This window comes from Heterocephalus glaber, unplaced genomic scaffold (genome assembly GCF_053883595.1).
Source record: "Heterocephalus glaber isolate CG9 unplaced genomic scaffold, H.glaber_assembly_v1.0 deba00000347, whole genome shotgun sequence".
NCBI lineage: Eukaryota > Metazoa > Chordata > Mammalia > Rodentia > Bathyergidae > Heterocephalus > Heterocephalus glaber.
Genome location: NW_028258143.1, coordinates 20,661,054 through 20,678,762, shown reverse-complemented (window position 1 = coordinate 20,678,762; position 17,709 = coordinate 20,661,054). Strand labels below are relative to the sequence as shown.

The 17,709-nt window shown below is 38.6% G+C and overlaps 1 protein-coding gene across 5 annotated transcripts in view; it reads left to right on the top strand.

Annotated features, from left to right (window-relative positions):
* Window positions 1–17,709, top strand: part of CUNH2orf76 (chromosome unknown C2orf76 homolog) — a 97,003-nt gene that overhangs the window by 62,103 nt on the left and 17,191 nt on the right. For all 5 annotated transcript variants that reach the window (XR_015446164.1, XM_087197998.1, XM_087197997.1 and 2 more), the window contains 2 exons: window positions 1,046–1,096; window positions 11,805–11,842. Coding sequence is in view for 4 of the 5 variants with exons in the window: in XM_087197998.1 (XP_087054124.1) it covers window positions 1,046–1,096; window positions 11,805–11,842 (89 nt within the window). In the remaining variant the exon portion in view is untranslated. The remainder of the gene's footprint in view (window positions 1–1,045; window positions 1,097–11,804; window positions 11,843–17,709) is intronic.

Here is a 17,709-nt window from a genome sequence, read left to right as displayed (position 1 = left end):
GTAGTGTATGCACATGTAATTTTAATGTTAGTTAATTGGCTGGTATTGTGGGGAGCAGAGGGAATTGGTTCTGCTAACATTGTTATCCATCTGGCCCCATGTGAATGTTTGCCTGAAAGTCATTTCAGAAAGTTTTTGTTTTGTATTTAACTATCTTCTGCATGTGAATATCCACTTTTCCCCAGCACCATTTATTGAAGTGACAATGCTTTCCCTGAGGTATGTTCTTGCTATTAAAAATCAGTTGGTTATGTGTGAATTTATTTCTATGCTTTTTATTTTGTTCCATTGGGATAGGCTTCTGTTTTTATGCCAGTATCACACTATTTAGATTACTGTAGCTTTGTGGTTTATTTAGAAGTCAGTGAGTGTGATGCCTTCAGCTTTATTCTTCTCTGTCAAAATTTCTTTGGCTATTATCTCTGCTAAATTCCTAAAGTGGAGTGGCTAGGTCAAGGAGCATTTGTACATGTAATTTTGATATATGTTATTAAATTTCCTCAGCAGTGGTTGTATAGTCAGGTGTTTTTCATTAAAATTACTATTAGTACTGGGAATATGTTTTACAAAGATTATTGTTTTCTTTTCTGAGTTAGAGGATTTATTTTGTAGGTTATCCAAATTTTGATAAGAGTAATATTATTCTAGATCTTTGGTTCCTATTAATGGCCAAAGACCCCCAAAGAGTTTTCAGATTGAAATTTAACACACATCAAACTATATAGGAAATGAATAATGTCTCTCACATGTAACTCACAGATTTCAAGTGTAAGTAATTACTGTTGTATTTACTAAACTACTAGATCTTTGAATAGTGTTACTGAATTCTTAGTTCAGTTAATAAAAGCTCAGCATCTTATTGGTAGGCCCATTGTTTTGATGATCCTTAGATTTTGATGGCATGTTGTCCTCATTTTATCAGTCTTCATGTGTTTTATCAGTTTGTTTTTAAATGTAACTTAGTCTGTGGATGTAAAAGAATAAAAACAAAAGGCTATGCATTTTATTTGAATATTTTGGAATAAAAATAATATTTCTCTTGTAGATGTTCCTTTGAGGACAAGCCTGCCACCACCGTTCAGAAATTATAAGTATGGTAAATAATTTTTCTTACTCTTTTAAGATGAATATTAATATAATTTTGCATTATATTTAGTTTTTTGTTGACATGAATTCAAATGTAGTTTTAAAAAGTTAATTTATCTGTAAGTAAAAACCAATTTAGAAGTTTCTTTAGGAATATAAGAATCCTACTGTATTATAAAGTAAACTGTTGTTTTGTAGGGAAATTGCATGTTTGTGAGGAATTGCATGCTTGGCAAAATTGTAATAAAAAATTTTTTTTTAATTATGATGACCAAGTCAGTGTTCTACATGACAAAAATCAAAACAAAACAAATGTATACAGTAAATATACCAGTGCTGAGCACAGTACTTGAAATTTAACCTAAGCTACATATGCATAAAGTGACCTGACTATAGGATTATGCAAAATAATTTTTTTAGAACACCAGAATGTGAACCATTCTGACTATAAACTGACTTATTTCCCTAAAGAGTATTTTGAGACAATTTCTATATGACATGAAAAGAACTGACATAACACTTAAATACTACAAAAATAGTTGAAAACATATTTGTAATGCAGTTCTCTATAAAATATACAGTTAATCTTATTATTTAAAAAAATTGAAATGCAAAAGACCACTCTAATGGTGAAAACCTCATCAAAGAAAAATGCTCATCATTTGGATATCATTGGCAGAAAACTGATAAGATTTTGTTGAGGGGAACAAGGAAGGTATCTAATGAAGTCATTCATGTAAAATTTGTTCCAAAATGTTCATAAAGTTGTAAATTTCTGCTTGTAACACCTTAAAATATTATACCATGAACACACCTTCTACTATTTAACTGGAGGACAAAAGAATATCTTGAAGAAAGTGTTTCTCAAAATGAGGTTCAAAAGCCCAAAAGAATTCTAATGTAGGCTCAGTAATAAACATGGTAAACAATCACCCTGGGTGATTATTCTACATTCTGAAATGCCCTGTGGAAAAGAGCAACACTTAAAAGAAAGATCATAAACATATTTCTGACATGTTAGAATTCTCTATAAGTTTATGTTGTGAATACTGCTTTTTGTTTTAAAACAAGTTCCAGGCATTAAGAGAAACATACATGCCCCAGAAATGAACACATGAATGTCTATAAATATTTTCCTTTGATGTTTTCATTAGTTTCAAACTAAATTATATGAAGAAAAGACAATACATGACTATAAGCTTTGGAAAAGTAATATTTCTCATGAAATGCATCTGAAAAAGATTAAAAGAGACTTTATTAAATGTTTACAAATTTTAAATCATTCTGAATTCAAAACCAGATCATTAACTAAAATTAGGATGCTATATATCATCCTTCTGTTTTAGTATCATTTTCATGCCAAGGATGTGAAAGGTAACCATCATCATCTAAGTGTAAATAAGTTATAATGGTACAGTCTTAGTTTAATTTAATTTTAGTTAATGATCTAGTTTTAAATTTAGAACAATTTAAAATTTGCAAACATTCAAGAAATCATCCTTTAACCACTTTCAGATGCCCCATTTCATGAGAACTATTACCTTTCTAAAGCTTGCAGTCATATATTGTATTTTCTTCATATAAAAAAGATACAAGTATATGTGTTTTAATTCAAAATTGTTGCTATTTTTTGGATTTTCCTGAAGACTACATAAACTGAGCCCAAAAGGTACAGGTAATGTGGTTGGAGAGAAACTAGCATAGATAAGATATTGTACTGAAAAGATAAATTGTTTGCTTGTATCACAAATAAAAAGAAAAAATATTAGGCATTATGTCCCACTCAGCAAATGGAATGTATATACAAGTGTGGTTTTCAAGCGATTGGCTCATTGTCATTTAAATAAGTTCATAAAAACTAATCTATGAACAAAAATTCCATATTCTCTACTATAGACTATAAGAATCAAGTATTACATCTAAATATAACTTCAAAACAATAAATTAAAATTAGCTTCCAAACAACTCTGAAATGGTTAATTCTATCCAGGTGGTAACAAGTTTTTCCAAGCATTAAATGGCAACATAAGCAAAATGCATAGTTGAAAAATGAGGATCAGGGCCAGGGATTTAGCTCAGTGGTTTCACCACCTGCTGTGCAGACTCAAGGACTCGAGTTTGATCCCCGGTACCAAAAAAAAAAAAAAAAAAAAAAGAAAAAAGAAAAATGAGGATCAGACCCCTTCTTCATACATAATAAGATGATTGATATACTCAAAACCTGCAAATTCGTATCCATCAAGCTCCCTCATGATGTCATTATCATCTAGGGTGAGCCGGACAGGTTGGTTAGTAAATTCAGGATCAAAGTTGTCCAAACCAAATCCCTCAGAGATATTTGGTTTAAATGGAGGCACCACCTGTTTTTGCTCCATTATGTCCCAGTCCATATTTTGAAAGAATGGATGCTCCTGAACATCAGCGAAACCCCTGTGAGGATGACAGCCCAGTCGTTCTTTTGGGTCACTGTTCAAAAAACCATCTAGGATACTTGCAGCTTGTACAGACAGACAATGAGGTATGAAAATGTCTCTTTCCAAAATTACTTGGAAGATTCTCGATTGAATCTTCATAAGGGATATCAGAGCACTCATCAAGGTGGAATGGAGACTCTCCAATCATCATCATATAGATCAGTACTCCAAGAGCCCACAAGTCCACACTGCAACTGTAATCTCCCTCTCATAATTTCTGGAGCCATGAAATGAGGAGTGCCACAGAAAGTGTGGGTTGTGTCTCCTGGCTGTAAGCCTTCCTTACTCAAGCAATAATCGGTGAGTTTAATGTTACCTTCTGAGTCCAGTAATACATTTTCCATTCTTAAATTTCTGTGAATTATTCCTTGCTGGTGAAGATAGTTGACTGCTAAACTGATTTCTGCAGAGTAAAACCTGGAATGTTCTTCAGGAAGTGTGCTTTGTGCTGCATATGAAACAGTAGCTCTCCCCCACTGACATAGTCTAGAACAAGGAACAGTCTGCTTTCTGTCTGGAAACAAGCATGCAGTGCAACTAGAAAAGGACAGTTGGATGTCTGCTGTAGAATGTGCCTCTCTCTCTGTACCCGATGAATGTAGAAACACTCTTTTTTCACTGCTTTCATGACATACATACAATCTGATTTTTTTCAGTTGGACTAACAGTATTTTCCCATAACTTCCTCTGCCAATCACGTAGAGCAAGTCAAAGTCCTCAAGACCTAGACCAGATGAAGCTTTGCCATTTTCTCTGATGTTCCCTGCCTCATTCTCTTCATCAACTTATTCTAAAGCCTCATGAGTTGAAAGGTTATGTGGGATCACTGTGTGTGCAGGGTCTGAAGCCATGAATGATGGATTGACTGGCACCATGAGCTCTGATGGTAAAGAACGCTGCCCACATTCAATTGTGACAAGTTTGTGGCACTTCTTTTGAACCGTGAGTTTGCAGTTGGTGCACTTATACACCTGGCGGCCAAGTCCCCCTACACGGACCGTGCAGACAACAAAGCATTTGGCCTGAAAAGTGTGGCCACTTGCATAATACAGCTTTCTCCAGTGGCCTGCAGCTCTGTGGTGGATGGATTTCTCTTCTCCTGGACAAGGCACTTTAGGATGTTCTGGTATACAAGGAGATGAATGAATTAAGAGCTCAGAATCTTTCTTTAGCTCAGAAAGCCTAGTGGCCTCTTCTAACTCCAACTGAGGTGACACAGTATACGGGTCTCCTTCCTCCTCTACCCAATGTGTGGTGAAATGCTGTTTATTGTCCAAGCACCACACATCTCAATCTTTTTTTTGGAGACAGGGTCTCACTATGTAGTTCAGGCCAGCCTCAAACTCCTGGCAATCCGCCTGCCTCAGCCTCCCAAGTGCTGGGATTACAGGCGTGCACCACCATGCCTGGCCCACACATCTCGATCTTTATCACACAGGCCCTCAAAGTGGATGGAATTCTCAAGAGACCTTGTCATAATGTCTCTTCCCAAAATTAGGGCCGATCGGGTAGAGGTGTGGGTGGTGGAGGTGCCTGGGAAGAAGGGACCATAGACGGGTTGGCTGCCCAGGGAAACAGGCAGGCAGGTCTCAGAGAATAAGAGTGGCCTGACTGCTTGCAGGGACCACACTGGCTGGGATTCTGCAAGGCTCTCTATGAAGTTGTTTCCAATAGTGGTGGCCAGGCCTGGATGGATGTACACTAGGCTTCTCAGTGTCTCTCAGGGGCTGGTGGCTGTGACTTTGGTCTCCCCCACTGGACTTTGACTCTCTAGGTTTTCTGGGCCTGGCTCTGGGGAGACCTGCCCAGAGCTACTGGGTGTTTCTGGGCCTGGTGATACTTGCCCCATGCTCTTCCCAGTTTCTGTGCCATTGGTATTTGGGTTTAGGGAGACTTCACTGGGGTACCTTGATTTTGGTAGGTCACTAGTGGTCACTCCCGGGGAGACCGTCCGTGGAGTGTCTGTGACAGTTGTGTGGCATCTGGATGGAGTCAGCTGTCTTCTTAATCTTTCACAGATACTTTCTCTACCTGGGGTCCTGAGGCTGTGGCCTCTTGAAGTGGAGAAGCAGCTCAGCATGTTCGCTGTTGACTGTCTCTGGCCAAGTGAGCTTGAGAGATGGCTGTTACTAGATAGTGACACCCATTAACTAGGGTTCCAAGTTCTGTTTGGAGATGTTGCCAAGGAAGTGAGCTCATGTCTTGGGGGTTCCATAACCTGAGTCCATGTAATAGAAAAGCCTATAGCCCTGTAGGGATAGCGACCCCCTAGGCAGGGAGAGATGAGCCCCTCCCCAAAGGAGTTCAGATAGCTGGCAGAACAGGCTTAACTACCCATAAAAAGCTGACAGTCTGCTGAGGTTGTACCTCCTCTTCATGCTGTATCCTGCAAAACTTGGTTTGCTAAGCTCAAAAGGAAAAAGAACCTTGGCCCTAAGATGTAAAGGGCCCCTGAAAAGACCCTTCCATGTTGTCCCTAGTAATGAGCTAAGTTAATTATTAACCAATCAAGTAGGGGCACCCTCATCCCAGAGACAGGATAGGCCCCCAACTACTGTAAAACCAGCATTTTGAGCCCCCCTGCAATGGTGGCTCCATTTTGGGCACCCCTTCCTGTCTCTCTGCAAGAAGGCAGCTGTACTCTTGCATGCTTGCTGAATAAAAGTACAACTTTGCTTCTACACTTTTGGTCTCTATCTTAATTCTTCCACAACTTTCTGTGTCATCAGGAGAGTCAGGCCCAGGACTGTGGGGACTCTCCCCATCTCTGCCCATGGCAGCCATTTTTTCTTCATACTAAATAAATCAGTGGCCACTTATTTTGTTATTTTTATCTAAGAATCTATGAACATTTTTTTCTATTTATCATCTATCTGTTAGTTTTTCATTTTTGCATTACTGGGGCTTGTACCCTGCATCTCCTCAGTGAACTATATCCTCAGACATTTTACTCTAGATACCCACTAAGGGTCTCACTAACTCACCAAATTGGTCGGGCTGGACTCCACCATGTGACCTTCTTACCTCAGCTGTCCTGACTGCTGGGACTGCAGTCACACACCATCCCACCTGATTCAGCGTGCAACTACAGTGGTCTGGTGTGCCTTTATTGCAGAGATTTTCTTCACTTTTCCAATGGGCTTCCATTTTCATCAAGGAGCCTGATAGAGGCCGTCTTTCTGTTGCTCACTTCTGCTCTATCTTCTGGAGTTCAGAACAATGTCATTTATGACTCCCTGCACCTCTGTGCTGTGGATCCAAATACTGTCTCAGCACAGCTCACCTCCTCAGCACTGGGGGTGGGGGGGGCTCTGCTTCTTGAGTTTTTTGCTGTTTTGCACTGTGAAGTACATCTGAGCATTTTATGTGGCTATGGTGTCCCTGGGCCTACTCTAGAAAGTTGTATAACAAATTTCTTCTACATGAGGGTCACCCTGATACCAGCAACATTGAGCTATTGAAATCTTGATTTCAGGATCTGCAAAGAGGTGAACCTGAAGAAGATAGCTTGTACAGGACAGTCCCCTTCGGAGCACTGCTTGTTTACCCTTCATGACCGTGTGGCCAGCTGGGAGCAGCAGTATTTATCAGGAAGAGAGTATTAGGTCACGTGTTGCCAGCAAATTGTTAACTGCTTCCAGATGTGGTGGAGGATGCTTGTAATCCCAGCACTGGGAGACTGAGGATATGCATTTGAAGTCAGCCTCAGCTACATACTGTGTTCAAGGCCAGACCGAACTACACAGCAAGATCCTGTGCATGGGGCTGGTGTGGCTTCCACACCTCCACCATAGGGGCTCTCTGATTCCCAAGAGGAGGCAGCACAGCTCCTTATCCTCCCCTCACTCCCAGATCCTGATGTCTTCACAGAAATCAGCATCCTGGTTCAATTATCACTGCATAACAAACCATCTCAGAATATAAAGACTTCAAATATCTTCAGTATTAGGGACCATGAGTTTGGTTGCATCATGGCTTCTTCAGCTGACCCTGCCTAAATCATTCTTGGAGTAACATTCCATTAATGGACATTCTCAGTAGTATCCCTTGAAAGAACATCTACAAGACACTGATGGATACCATCATTACACTGCATGATGAGAGGCACAAATCTTTCTTGTTGAGATCAGAACTATGGCAAAGATTTCTCAAAAGTTTTCTTCAATATCACAGCAGAAGTTGTAGCTATGCCTCAGAGCTGAGCCCAGCAGCTGCTGGATGCCGAGGCCTGAGCACCTGTGTGTGATGCCAGGAGCGCCATGGACTCCCACTGCAGCTGGTGTGTTTGTTGGGGGGGGGGCGGTACCTTCTGGTGCATGGTTGGTATTTGTTGCCCCCTCTCAGCCATGACTCCAGTCCAAGGTGAGTGTGGGGTTCGGCAGCATGACCAGGGGCAGGACCTGCGCAAGCTCCAGGCTGCTGCACACCACCTTGCCCTCGGTGGGCGCCTCCACCCTGCTGCTCCCTAGGGTCCTGCCCATAGTGCTTGCAGCCCTGGGACAGTGCCACGACCCCGCAGATGCCTCATCCTCCCCCTCCTCCTCCCCCTCCCCCCCTCCTCCTAGCATGATGAGCAGCGCAAGCTGCAGAAGGAGGAAGGGTGGTGGCAGCATGCAGCCCGGGGGGTGCCCAGACAGCTCCATGCTGTGGGCCGGACTTGTGGGAGGAGTGGGTAGCGCTGGCTTCAGCTCAAGGGAGGGTAGGCGGGGCCTCCAGGCGACTGCAGGACCCGTGCTCCTTTGTCTGAGGCTGACATGCTCAGCCTCAGGGAGCCGCAGGGTCAAGGCCGCCAGGTCCCAGTGCCACTGCACAGCCCACAGGAGCGCTGCCTCCTCAAAAGTTGGTTTCTTTGCAGGTAACCAAAGAAGGAAAAATGATTAAGGATGAAGAATTAAAAGATGAAATTTAGCATTTTAAAGGACAATAATTTAAGCAGGATATGGAGTAGTTTTACACATCAAAACTGGCAATTTAAAAATTTCGAGCCCGAGGCTGGGTGTTGTTATTCAGTAACCCTCATCATAGTGATTCCCAGCTAACTTGAATTTGGGACTCAACTTGAAAGTTAGGATGCACTTAATAAATATTTCTGTTAATTGGAACTGACATTTTAAAATATACATTTTTCATTACCTTAGGTAATTTTTCATAGTGGCTTTTCAGTCTGTTCCCATTCAGTAGGGTGACTTGTGACCTACAATCCTTTGTAATCACAGTCTTCTCCTCCGTGTGCCTGCATTTTAATATCCAGAGACTAATTGTGAGGTCATAAGGGGTAGTCAAGCAGAAGTTGAAGGCACTGAATGGAAAGTACTTTGATTTATCAGACCTAAAGAATTTACATACTCAATATTGAATAAGAGAAAGGAATAAAAAGCATGATTAAGATAAATATGAAACTTCTCAATTGTGGCTTTCATGGCTTTTGAAGTGTAATGCTTGAAATACTACCTGAAAGTTGAATCAACCTATAGATGATGTTTCCAATTAGAATAGTTACATATGGTTTCCCTTTTGCATGTTATGTGTCTATATGCAAACTTCTGTTCCATGAAGTTATTTTAGAAGATAAATTTTAAATAATAAAAGCATCAGAATACCTGAATTGCTAAGCATCATTGTTGTAGAAAATGTACCTTTTAGATTATTCCATCTCATTAACACTTTTTCATCCTAATATTTCTGTATATTCCGATGAATTGGCAGAAAAGATGAATACATTTGTTAGGGAAGAAATTATAGAATCACTAGAGTTGATAGACTTCAAGTGGGTCTTTCTTTCAGTTTGGCTCTTTAACAGTCTACTGCTTTGTGTTGAACAGGAAAGGATGGAGTGTTACTTTTACACCTGTCATTGTCACCTAGGACCACCTCATGGCCTTTGGGAACCAAACACTGAAGTGCTGTTAGGAACTGAAAAGGGTGCAGAGTCAGATGGCACTTTTGCTAGTTATTGTCTCAGTGCCCTTGGGCAAAGGGCTGGCTGTCTGGGCCACCCTGTGTCTGAGATTTCTCAGAGCCCCTCCTCTCATTTAATTGGCATCTAAAGCTATTGTTGATATACCACTATTTACTTTTAAATCCTTATCACCTAGACATCATGTGTGTAGGTGCATATTAATGTTGATTGATGTACAATATATGGTTTCTGATCTCTGTCTGTTTCACATAGTTGTATGAAATTAAATAGTTGCATGTACTAACATGCTAAATGTCCTGTAAATGTAAGATACTATGTTTATACAGTTCTTTTTCTCAAGGAATTTGCATTAAAAAAACAATACCCACAGATGCTGCTTTTAGTAATAATGAATATTTTTTTAAAGAAGTCAAACAAATGAAGGAGATTATTTGACAAAATACCTTTTGCTAGTTTGTCATTTTTTCCTTTCTGACCCTCTTCTTGGGTTTTTCTAGTTTCTGTTGGAGAGAAAAATCTGGTGAAGATTTCTATTCAGAGCATTTCTTTTTCTGCTAAAAAATGTAGCCTTCTTTATTGAACCTATAAGTGCAAAGTTATTTTTAATTTAAGGGCTTATTAGCAAAACATATAGAACATGATTATTACCTATAAGGTCAAACTACAGTTTTACAGGTTGATTTTTAATATACTTTAAGCTTCTTTGATTAAAAATTACTGTTAGCTTCTCTAACTTGTCTCAAATAATAAACTGATGCCTATTTATAGTGAGAAAAATATAATAGGTAACTCAGAATAATAGATAAAGCAAAAGTCACATTTATTTTCTTATATCCATAAAGTGTATTTTTAGCAGTTGTGACACATTTACATTCCCAATGTGCATATTTCACTTAGGTTAGGTTTATTTTACTCCTTAAGAATATAGAGTTGCAGGCTTAGGGTGTTGACCTTGTGTTAAAAATTGCAATAGAAAAAAGTTGCAATAGTTGAATATTTAAAATAGGGGTAATTCAGCATGCTAATTCCTAACCTGCGATAAGTACCCTATTCTTCTATAGTATGACAATATAGTTAAATAAAGGCTTATTTTTAGATTAGATCCTTTCATTTCATATCACTGTTGAAATTCCTTGGTACAATGTAGTAGAAATAAATTTTAGTTGAAGATGTATTCAGATATACTTTGCAATCATAATACAATCATTAAATGGTTAAATAGAACTGAGTGAAGAATTAGAAACTTTTGAAATTTAAACCTGTTTAGTGACTATGTCTACCATCTAATTAAGGGCTGACTATTGCAAAATTAGAATTTTACCCAAGTGCAGAGAATTTCCTTATTGCAAAAGTATAGTACTGACTTGGGCATAGACACACTAAAGAGTAACGTTGGGTTTGAATAATGCAGATTAGATGGTGTAAGGCTCTGCAGTTTTTGAAAACCAGCATTCTCTGGCATTAGCATCCTTGCTCCAAATACCAGTGATCCTATATCGTGGTTGAATCCTAAGAGTGATAACACATTTTCAGTATGATCATTAGACCTCTTGTCACTTTATCCCGAGAGCTTTCATAAATGTTTTTAAACTGCTTTTGTTAATGTTGTCTTAAGGTTACATTTGTTATATATACTTATACACATAATTTTTTACAATATTTACAAATATTAGCTTTTGGTGACTAAAAAACAAGATGGAGTAATTTGATTCATTTGCATTTGCTTCTTTGTATTTCTGTGGTACTGGGGATAAATCTAGGGCCTTTGTACTGAGCTACATCCCTAATCCTTTTTAAAATTTTCATCTTGAAGCAGGGTTTCCCTAAGTCACTAAGTTGTCCAGGCTGGGCTTGAACTCATGATTCACCTGCCCCAGCCTCCCAGAGTGTTGGGATTCCAGGCATGTGCCACCAAACCCAGCTCTTGTCTTCTATTCTAATGGAAAATGTGCTGAATTGACTTTGGGTTATGATACAAATACACAGTTGTGTGTCAAAGGTCAAGGCTTTAAAGTAACTTTGTACTTTTATCTGAGTGTGAGTGTGTGTGTGTGTGTTTTCGGTGCTGGGGATTGAACTCAGAGCCTCACATATACCAGGGAAGTGCTCTACTTCTGAGCTACATCTCCACACCCTGTACCTTTATTGTTAATGATTTGCAAAAGTAAATTTTCATTTACTATATAACAGATTTTAAGTGAATATGGTCATGAGGCAAGTACTTAAATTTCCCAGTATCTTGTGCACCCCTTCATCTCAATAATATTTTCAAAAGAAGTTTTAAAGTAGTATGTATAAAGAGACAACTTTTTTTTTTCTTTCAGATAAACTAAAGATTATTCATCAAGCACATAAATCAAAGGTATGTTCCACCTGCATAGTATCTGGCACATAGCAATAATCAGTGGTGGTTAAATTGGTTAAGTGAGAGAACTCATGGTCATCTAAAATCTTTTCCATTACAATTGCATTTTTAATTTTTGTATATTTCCTTTCTACGCCTCCCTTTCCTGCTAAAGAAAAGTGAAAGCTAAGTCATATATGCCTGTTAGTAATAGATACTTTTAAAAAAGTTAATTAAAACAAAAAGCATGCCATGTGTTATCTAGTACATATTTACATAAAATAAGCATAAAACTTAGTAAATTCAGGTTACATGTAAAAGGAGCCACTTATTTTCTGGCAGTCTGGTCTCATTGACTTTCTTAATTCCTCACCAGAAGAAGGGCCAAAATCAGATCTCTAATTTGCTTGTCTTGACACTGGCTGTAGAGGGCAGGACCATGGCTCTCTCCACACAAGGCACACCCTGGGATTGTAAAGTTGTCTTGCTTTCCCTGATGAAAGCTATTTGTTTATGTGTTCATCATCATGTATTTACATTTCTGTTTTCCTGCCCTTTTAGAGTAAAGTCTTTATTTATTTATTTATTTATTTTGGTAATAGGGATTGAACTCAGATCCTTGTGCTTGTGAGGCAGGTGGCAGAACCACTGAGCTAAATCCCTGGCCCCTAGAGTAAAGTCTTTATGAAGCCACAATCAAAGGGTTGCTTTTTATTACTGACAGAGTGATCTTTTTTCTTGAATCTCAGTGACCTCCTCATTAAAGCGGTCATCTTACTCTACTGTGTGAACTGCTCAGAGGCAAAGAACTGTATCTTATTCTTCATCCTCTTGTATCTCTTAATACCTAGTGCCTGGGTCATAGTTTTTCCATAACATTTTTAAATGAAGTTATTTATTTATTAAATCATTTTGTTCCATTCTCTTCTCTAGTCCTATTCTCCATGAACTCAGTCAGCTTCCAGATAAATGTATATCACAGATCACAAAGAAAGTGTCACAGTGTCTGTTGACTATGCATTGGTAACTTTCTGGGTTTTTCTTTTTTGTTTTTCTTTTTTTTTTTCTCTGTACATCCATTGTCCAATACCTCAAAATGTTGTGCTCACATGTGTCTGGTGCAGTGTGGCATTTGCCCCTTTTATGGGTACTAGAGTATTCTGTCACTATATCTGGCCACAGATCTCATCTATTTTCTCTTTTCCAGTCCAGGAGTATTTTCATCTTGGTTCCTAAAATACAGAGAATAGGAAGTGTGGAAGAATATATATAAGTATATTATAAAACATAAATAAAGTTAGAATGAAACAGTATGCTTTTTGAAAAAATTGCAAAGTATATCATGTCAGTCTCCCTTCAGTGTTGCATTTTTCACCTTGTTGAGCTTGTTCATATGCTCATGTTTCTTGGAAGGACTAATTTGTAAACTCTTACTGGAATGAAGAACTCATTCATCACATTCAAATAACCAGAGTCATGACATGTAAAAAATCTGGAAGTTCTCCTGCAGTTTAGAAGAGAAAAATCCTAGAAGTGTTACTGATATCTGAACCACACATTCTTCTCTGGTGTGTTATATACAGTCGTCCCCTGGGATCAGTTCCAGGACCCAAATCCACAGATGCCAAGACCTTTACATTAAATGGGATAGTATTCATGTCTTACCTACACACATCCTCTTGTATACTTTAAATCATTTCTAAATGACTTCTAATACCAAATTAAATATAAATGCTATGTAAATAGTTGTTGTATTGTTTAGGGAATAATAAAAAGTTCACATGTTCAGTACAGACATAAGCATCATAGACCTGACTGTGTTTTCAATCTGCAGTTGGTTGAATCTGCAGATGTCCAACCCTTGTATGCAGAAGGCCAATTGTAGTTGTAAAATTAGGGCTTATTTTTCTAGTTGAACAATGCATTTATTTAAGAAGGGATTCACAAAAATTAAGTACAGACTTTTTCTGGACTCTGAATTTATAGATCCATAAAAACAATTCTAGTTAAGTACAAGCTCTCTACCTTGGGGATGATTCTGCAAGTTTTCATGGAATTCCACATATTTTTACAGATACACACAGTTTTTAAAACTTCACCCTTATGTTCTCCTTCATATCTTCTCTCACTGCCAGACATTTTTCTCATTTCCAAGTGATAACTGTCCTTTAATCTTCTGTTCCATCTGTGGGGCTTGTAGCTTCTCCAGCCAAGCTGGTCAGTTTTCTAGCCCAGCTAGAATTTTACTCTTTTGATAGCCAAAAGGAGAGACTTCCAAATAACCCTTGTATGTTAACAAATTCATTTATAAAAGGGATTTCTTAGATATTATATAAAAGGAAGAAACTATATCATGAAATAGACTTTGTAAGCAATGTGCAAGATCTTTAATAAATTTTTATTTTAGTTTTTAAAATTTTTATTTTCTGGTCCTGGGGATCAAACTGAGAGCCTGGTGCATGCTAACCAAATTCTCTACTACTAAGCTACATCCCAACCCAGAATAAAATTTTAAGAATGGAAGGGTATCTTTCCCTACTCCTGCCACAAACACACTTGAAAAGCTAAATGTAAACTCTTTTTTTCTAAATGTAAACTCTTATTAATTGTCCAGATTCATTAAAGTGAGCTCCACTTAAGATCTCTGCATTTTATTATGTTAAAGTCTACTTCACTTTAACAAAGTATTGCACTTTACAAGGAATCCAAAATAAAACTTCTGTAGAAATGCTGAAGATATTTTGCCTTTCATGAAATAGCTTGAAGATATCAGTTCTTTCCTAGTTAACTTATAAATTTAAGGTCACCCCAATAAAATAAATAGTTTTTTATATAAAGTAAAGCTGATTATTAAATTTATAAATTAAAAAGGAATTAATATGTATTATGTACATACACCAGCTCTTCACAAAGAATGTAAACATTATGGACTACAAGCATGTACTAATAAAAAATAAAAAAGTTGCCAGGTGTGGTGACAAATGCCTTTAATCCCAGCACTCGGGAGGCTGAGGCAGGAGGATTGCCGTGAGTTTGAGGTCAGCCTGGGCTATATAGTGAGTTCAGAGCCAGTCTGAACTACAAAGCAAGACCCTGTCTCAAAAAAAAAAAAAAAAAAAAAAAAAAAAAGCCTGACTGGGCCATAGCAAGGGCTCCACCAGGCTTGCAAAAAAGAAAAGATGAACCTTTAAGCATAGAAGAATCTCAGAGAGTCACAGCATAGCCATACAGCACTGCCTGTGAAACGAACAATCTGAACCCAGACTGACTCCCCCAAACTCACTGAGTTGGGGGGAATGTTTCCTCTCCATCACCACTGGGGAAGCTGGGCTGATGGCTAGCTGCCCCACACCATCAGTATTCACTGGACCTCAGGCCCCTGTGCAGGAGTGCCGTCTAGCTGGGCTGGTGGGCAGGCAGAGCCTTGCTTTCTTCTAGCCAACCTGAGTAGGGGGAAGCCTGGGCAGCCAGGAGGGCAGAGCTCAGGGAGCAGGTGCTGTATCCATTCTGTCCCCAGGTCTGGGGGACAAAAGCTAAAGGCATCAATTCTGAGAGGAGCACACAGGGATCCTCAGCACTGCCATGCCCCTTTAAGGGACAAAAGTTCTGCTCTTCCCCAGAGTCATGTTGGAGCTGTTACTGAACCTGTGAATCAGATGCCAGGAATGAGGGAACTGAGAGGGACCTGACCAGAGCCTCAGTCTGGCATTCCAAACCAGGGATGGGTGGGAGCTGTGGGAATTGAGGCTGCCCAGGACCCCCTTCCTTGGATGCCCCCAGCTTTAGTCACCCTCTTTAATTTTCTACCAGGGACCCCTCCCCCTACCTCATCTTGGTGTTTATTGCTGTAATTTATTGACCTCAAAAATGCATAACAGACCTCATTTGGGACAGGGAGGGTCTCTGGGGCTCCCCCCTTCACTTGGCAGGGCACCATGGGGCCAGGTGCTGAAGGGAGCCTCTCTGTACCCTACCTATCACTTGCTTCCCCCTTCCCCTCTGGGGCCCCTGGTTGGGCACTGGCCCGTTTGCAAATATCTTCAGGAGGAAGGGAAGGGATGGGGTTATAGCTGTTTTGTTTCATTGGAACTGGAAGAAGGATCATGTCCTACTATGTCCTCTCAGAGAGGGGGAAGGACACTGAGATCACACTCCTATACTGGCCACCACCATCACTCATCACATTGAGTTCACCTCCCTTGAGAATTTGGATAAATTCAGATCAGAGCTGCAGGTACACAGCCCTCCAGTGTCACAGAAAAGCGATTCACTGATGACTAATCTCTCCATTCAGAAGCGTGCAGTCTTAATGTACCGTGATGAGAAAGTGTTATTTATGATCATTAAAAGCTTGATTGAAAACTAAAAAAATAAGATTAAATAAAAATAAAATAATCAAAAATAAGTAAGAATAGGAGACTTCTGAAAAATAAATGAGGGTGACTAGGCCTAATATAATATTAAGATGTAGTGCAAAGCCATAGTAATTAAAATGGTGTGGTACTCTAATATGAACTGCTAGTTCAGTGGGACCAACTTAAAAGTCTGAAAATAGATTCAAATATATATAGAAATTTAGTGTGTAGTAAATATGGCATTTCAAATCTATGGAGAAAAGATAGAGGATTCAATAAATGGTACTGAAACATCTGGATAGACATCTAGAAAACAGTTAAGTTGAATCTGTGTCTTTTCCTTTATGCCACAATAAATCCCTATTGTATTAATGACTCAAATGTAGAATTTAAAACCATAGATGAGGATAGAGGTAAAATGGATAGAATCAAAATTAATAATTTGTTCAAGTTGTGTGGTGTGTATGGAGTGAGAGGGTTCATTACATTATTCTGTTTATATAAAATTGTGAAATTCTCCACAATTAAATATTTTAAAATGAAATTCATAAAAACATTTCAGAAAACATGGAATTTAAAAAGTAATTTTGGAGGAGAGACAGTCTTAAGTGTGATAGAAAACTGGACAACCAACCAGAAAAGCACATATTTTACTTCATTAACTTATTCAATCAAAATTATTAATTTGGGACTTTTTAAAAAAAAGAAATACCATGCCCAGAGTGGTCGTGGCACATGCCTGTAATCCTAGCCTTCTGGGAGGCTGGGGCAGGAGTATTGCCAGCTTGGGCTAAGTGAGACCCTGTCTCAAAATAGAAAATTAAAAAGAAGCTAGGGGTGTATCTCAGTGCAAAGACACTGGACTCAATCATCAGTACCACAACAGGAAAAAAAAAGAAGAAAAGAAACTATAAGAAGAGTAAAGGAACAAATGAAAAGTGGGGGAAATTTTTCTAACTTTTAGAAAAGATCCAATTTCCTCAGTATATAAAAATAATTGTAGCTCAGGGTAGAGTTTGTGTTTAGCATTCAAAGACTCTGAGTTTGATCCCCAGCACTGCAGAAAAGAAAAAACAAAAATGCAAATCAAGCAGAAATTATGAACACTTTTACTCAAAATAAATACAAATTAAGACTCAGCTTAAATTTGGCCATAGTCTATAAATAGAATACATTGCTAAACAGCTGCATTCTGGTTGGCAAGTGATACTGTGTGCTCAACTGGTGATCACCTCTGTGTGCTGTTCAATGCTGATACCAACTTGAGATTTTCTCCTACATTTATGATTTCTAACCAGGTTTGTAAATGTCATTGGAGATTTTGGTACTCATTTACACTTTCAATTTCTCATACCCAAGAAACAATTCCGTATTTACACATGTGTGTCCTATTTATTTCTCTTAAGAGTGCATCAAGGTGCACCAGTTTAGCTATAAATGTCTCTAGTTTATCATTCTTTGTGGCTGAGTAGTACTCCATTTTGTAAAAAACCCCACATCTTTATCCATTCATCTATTGATGGGCATTTG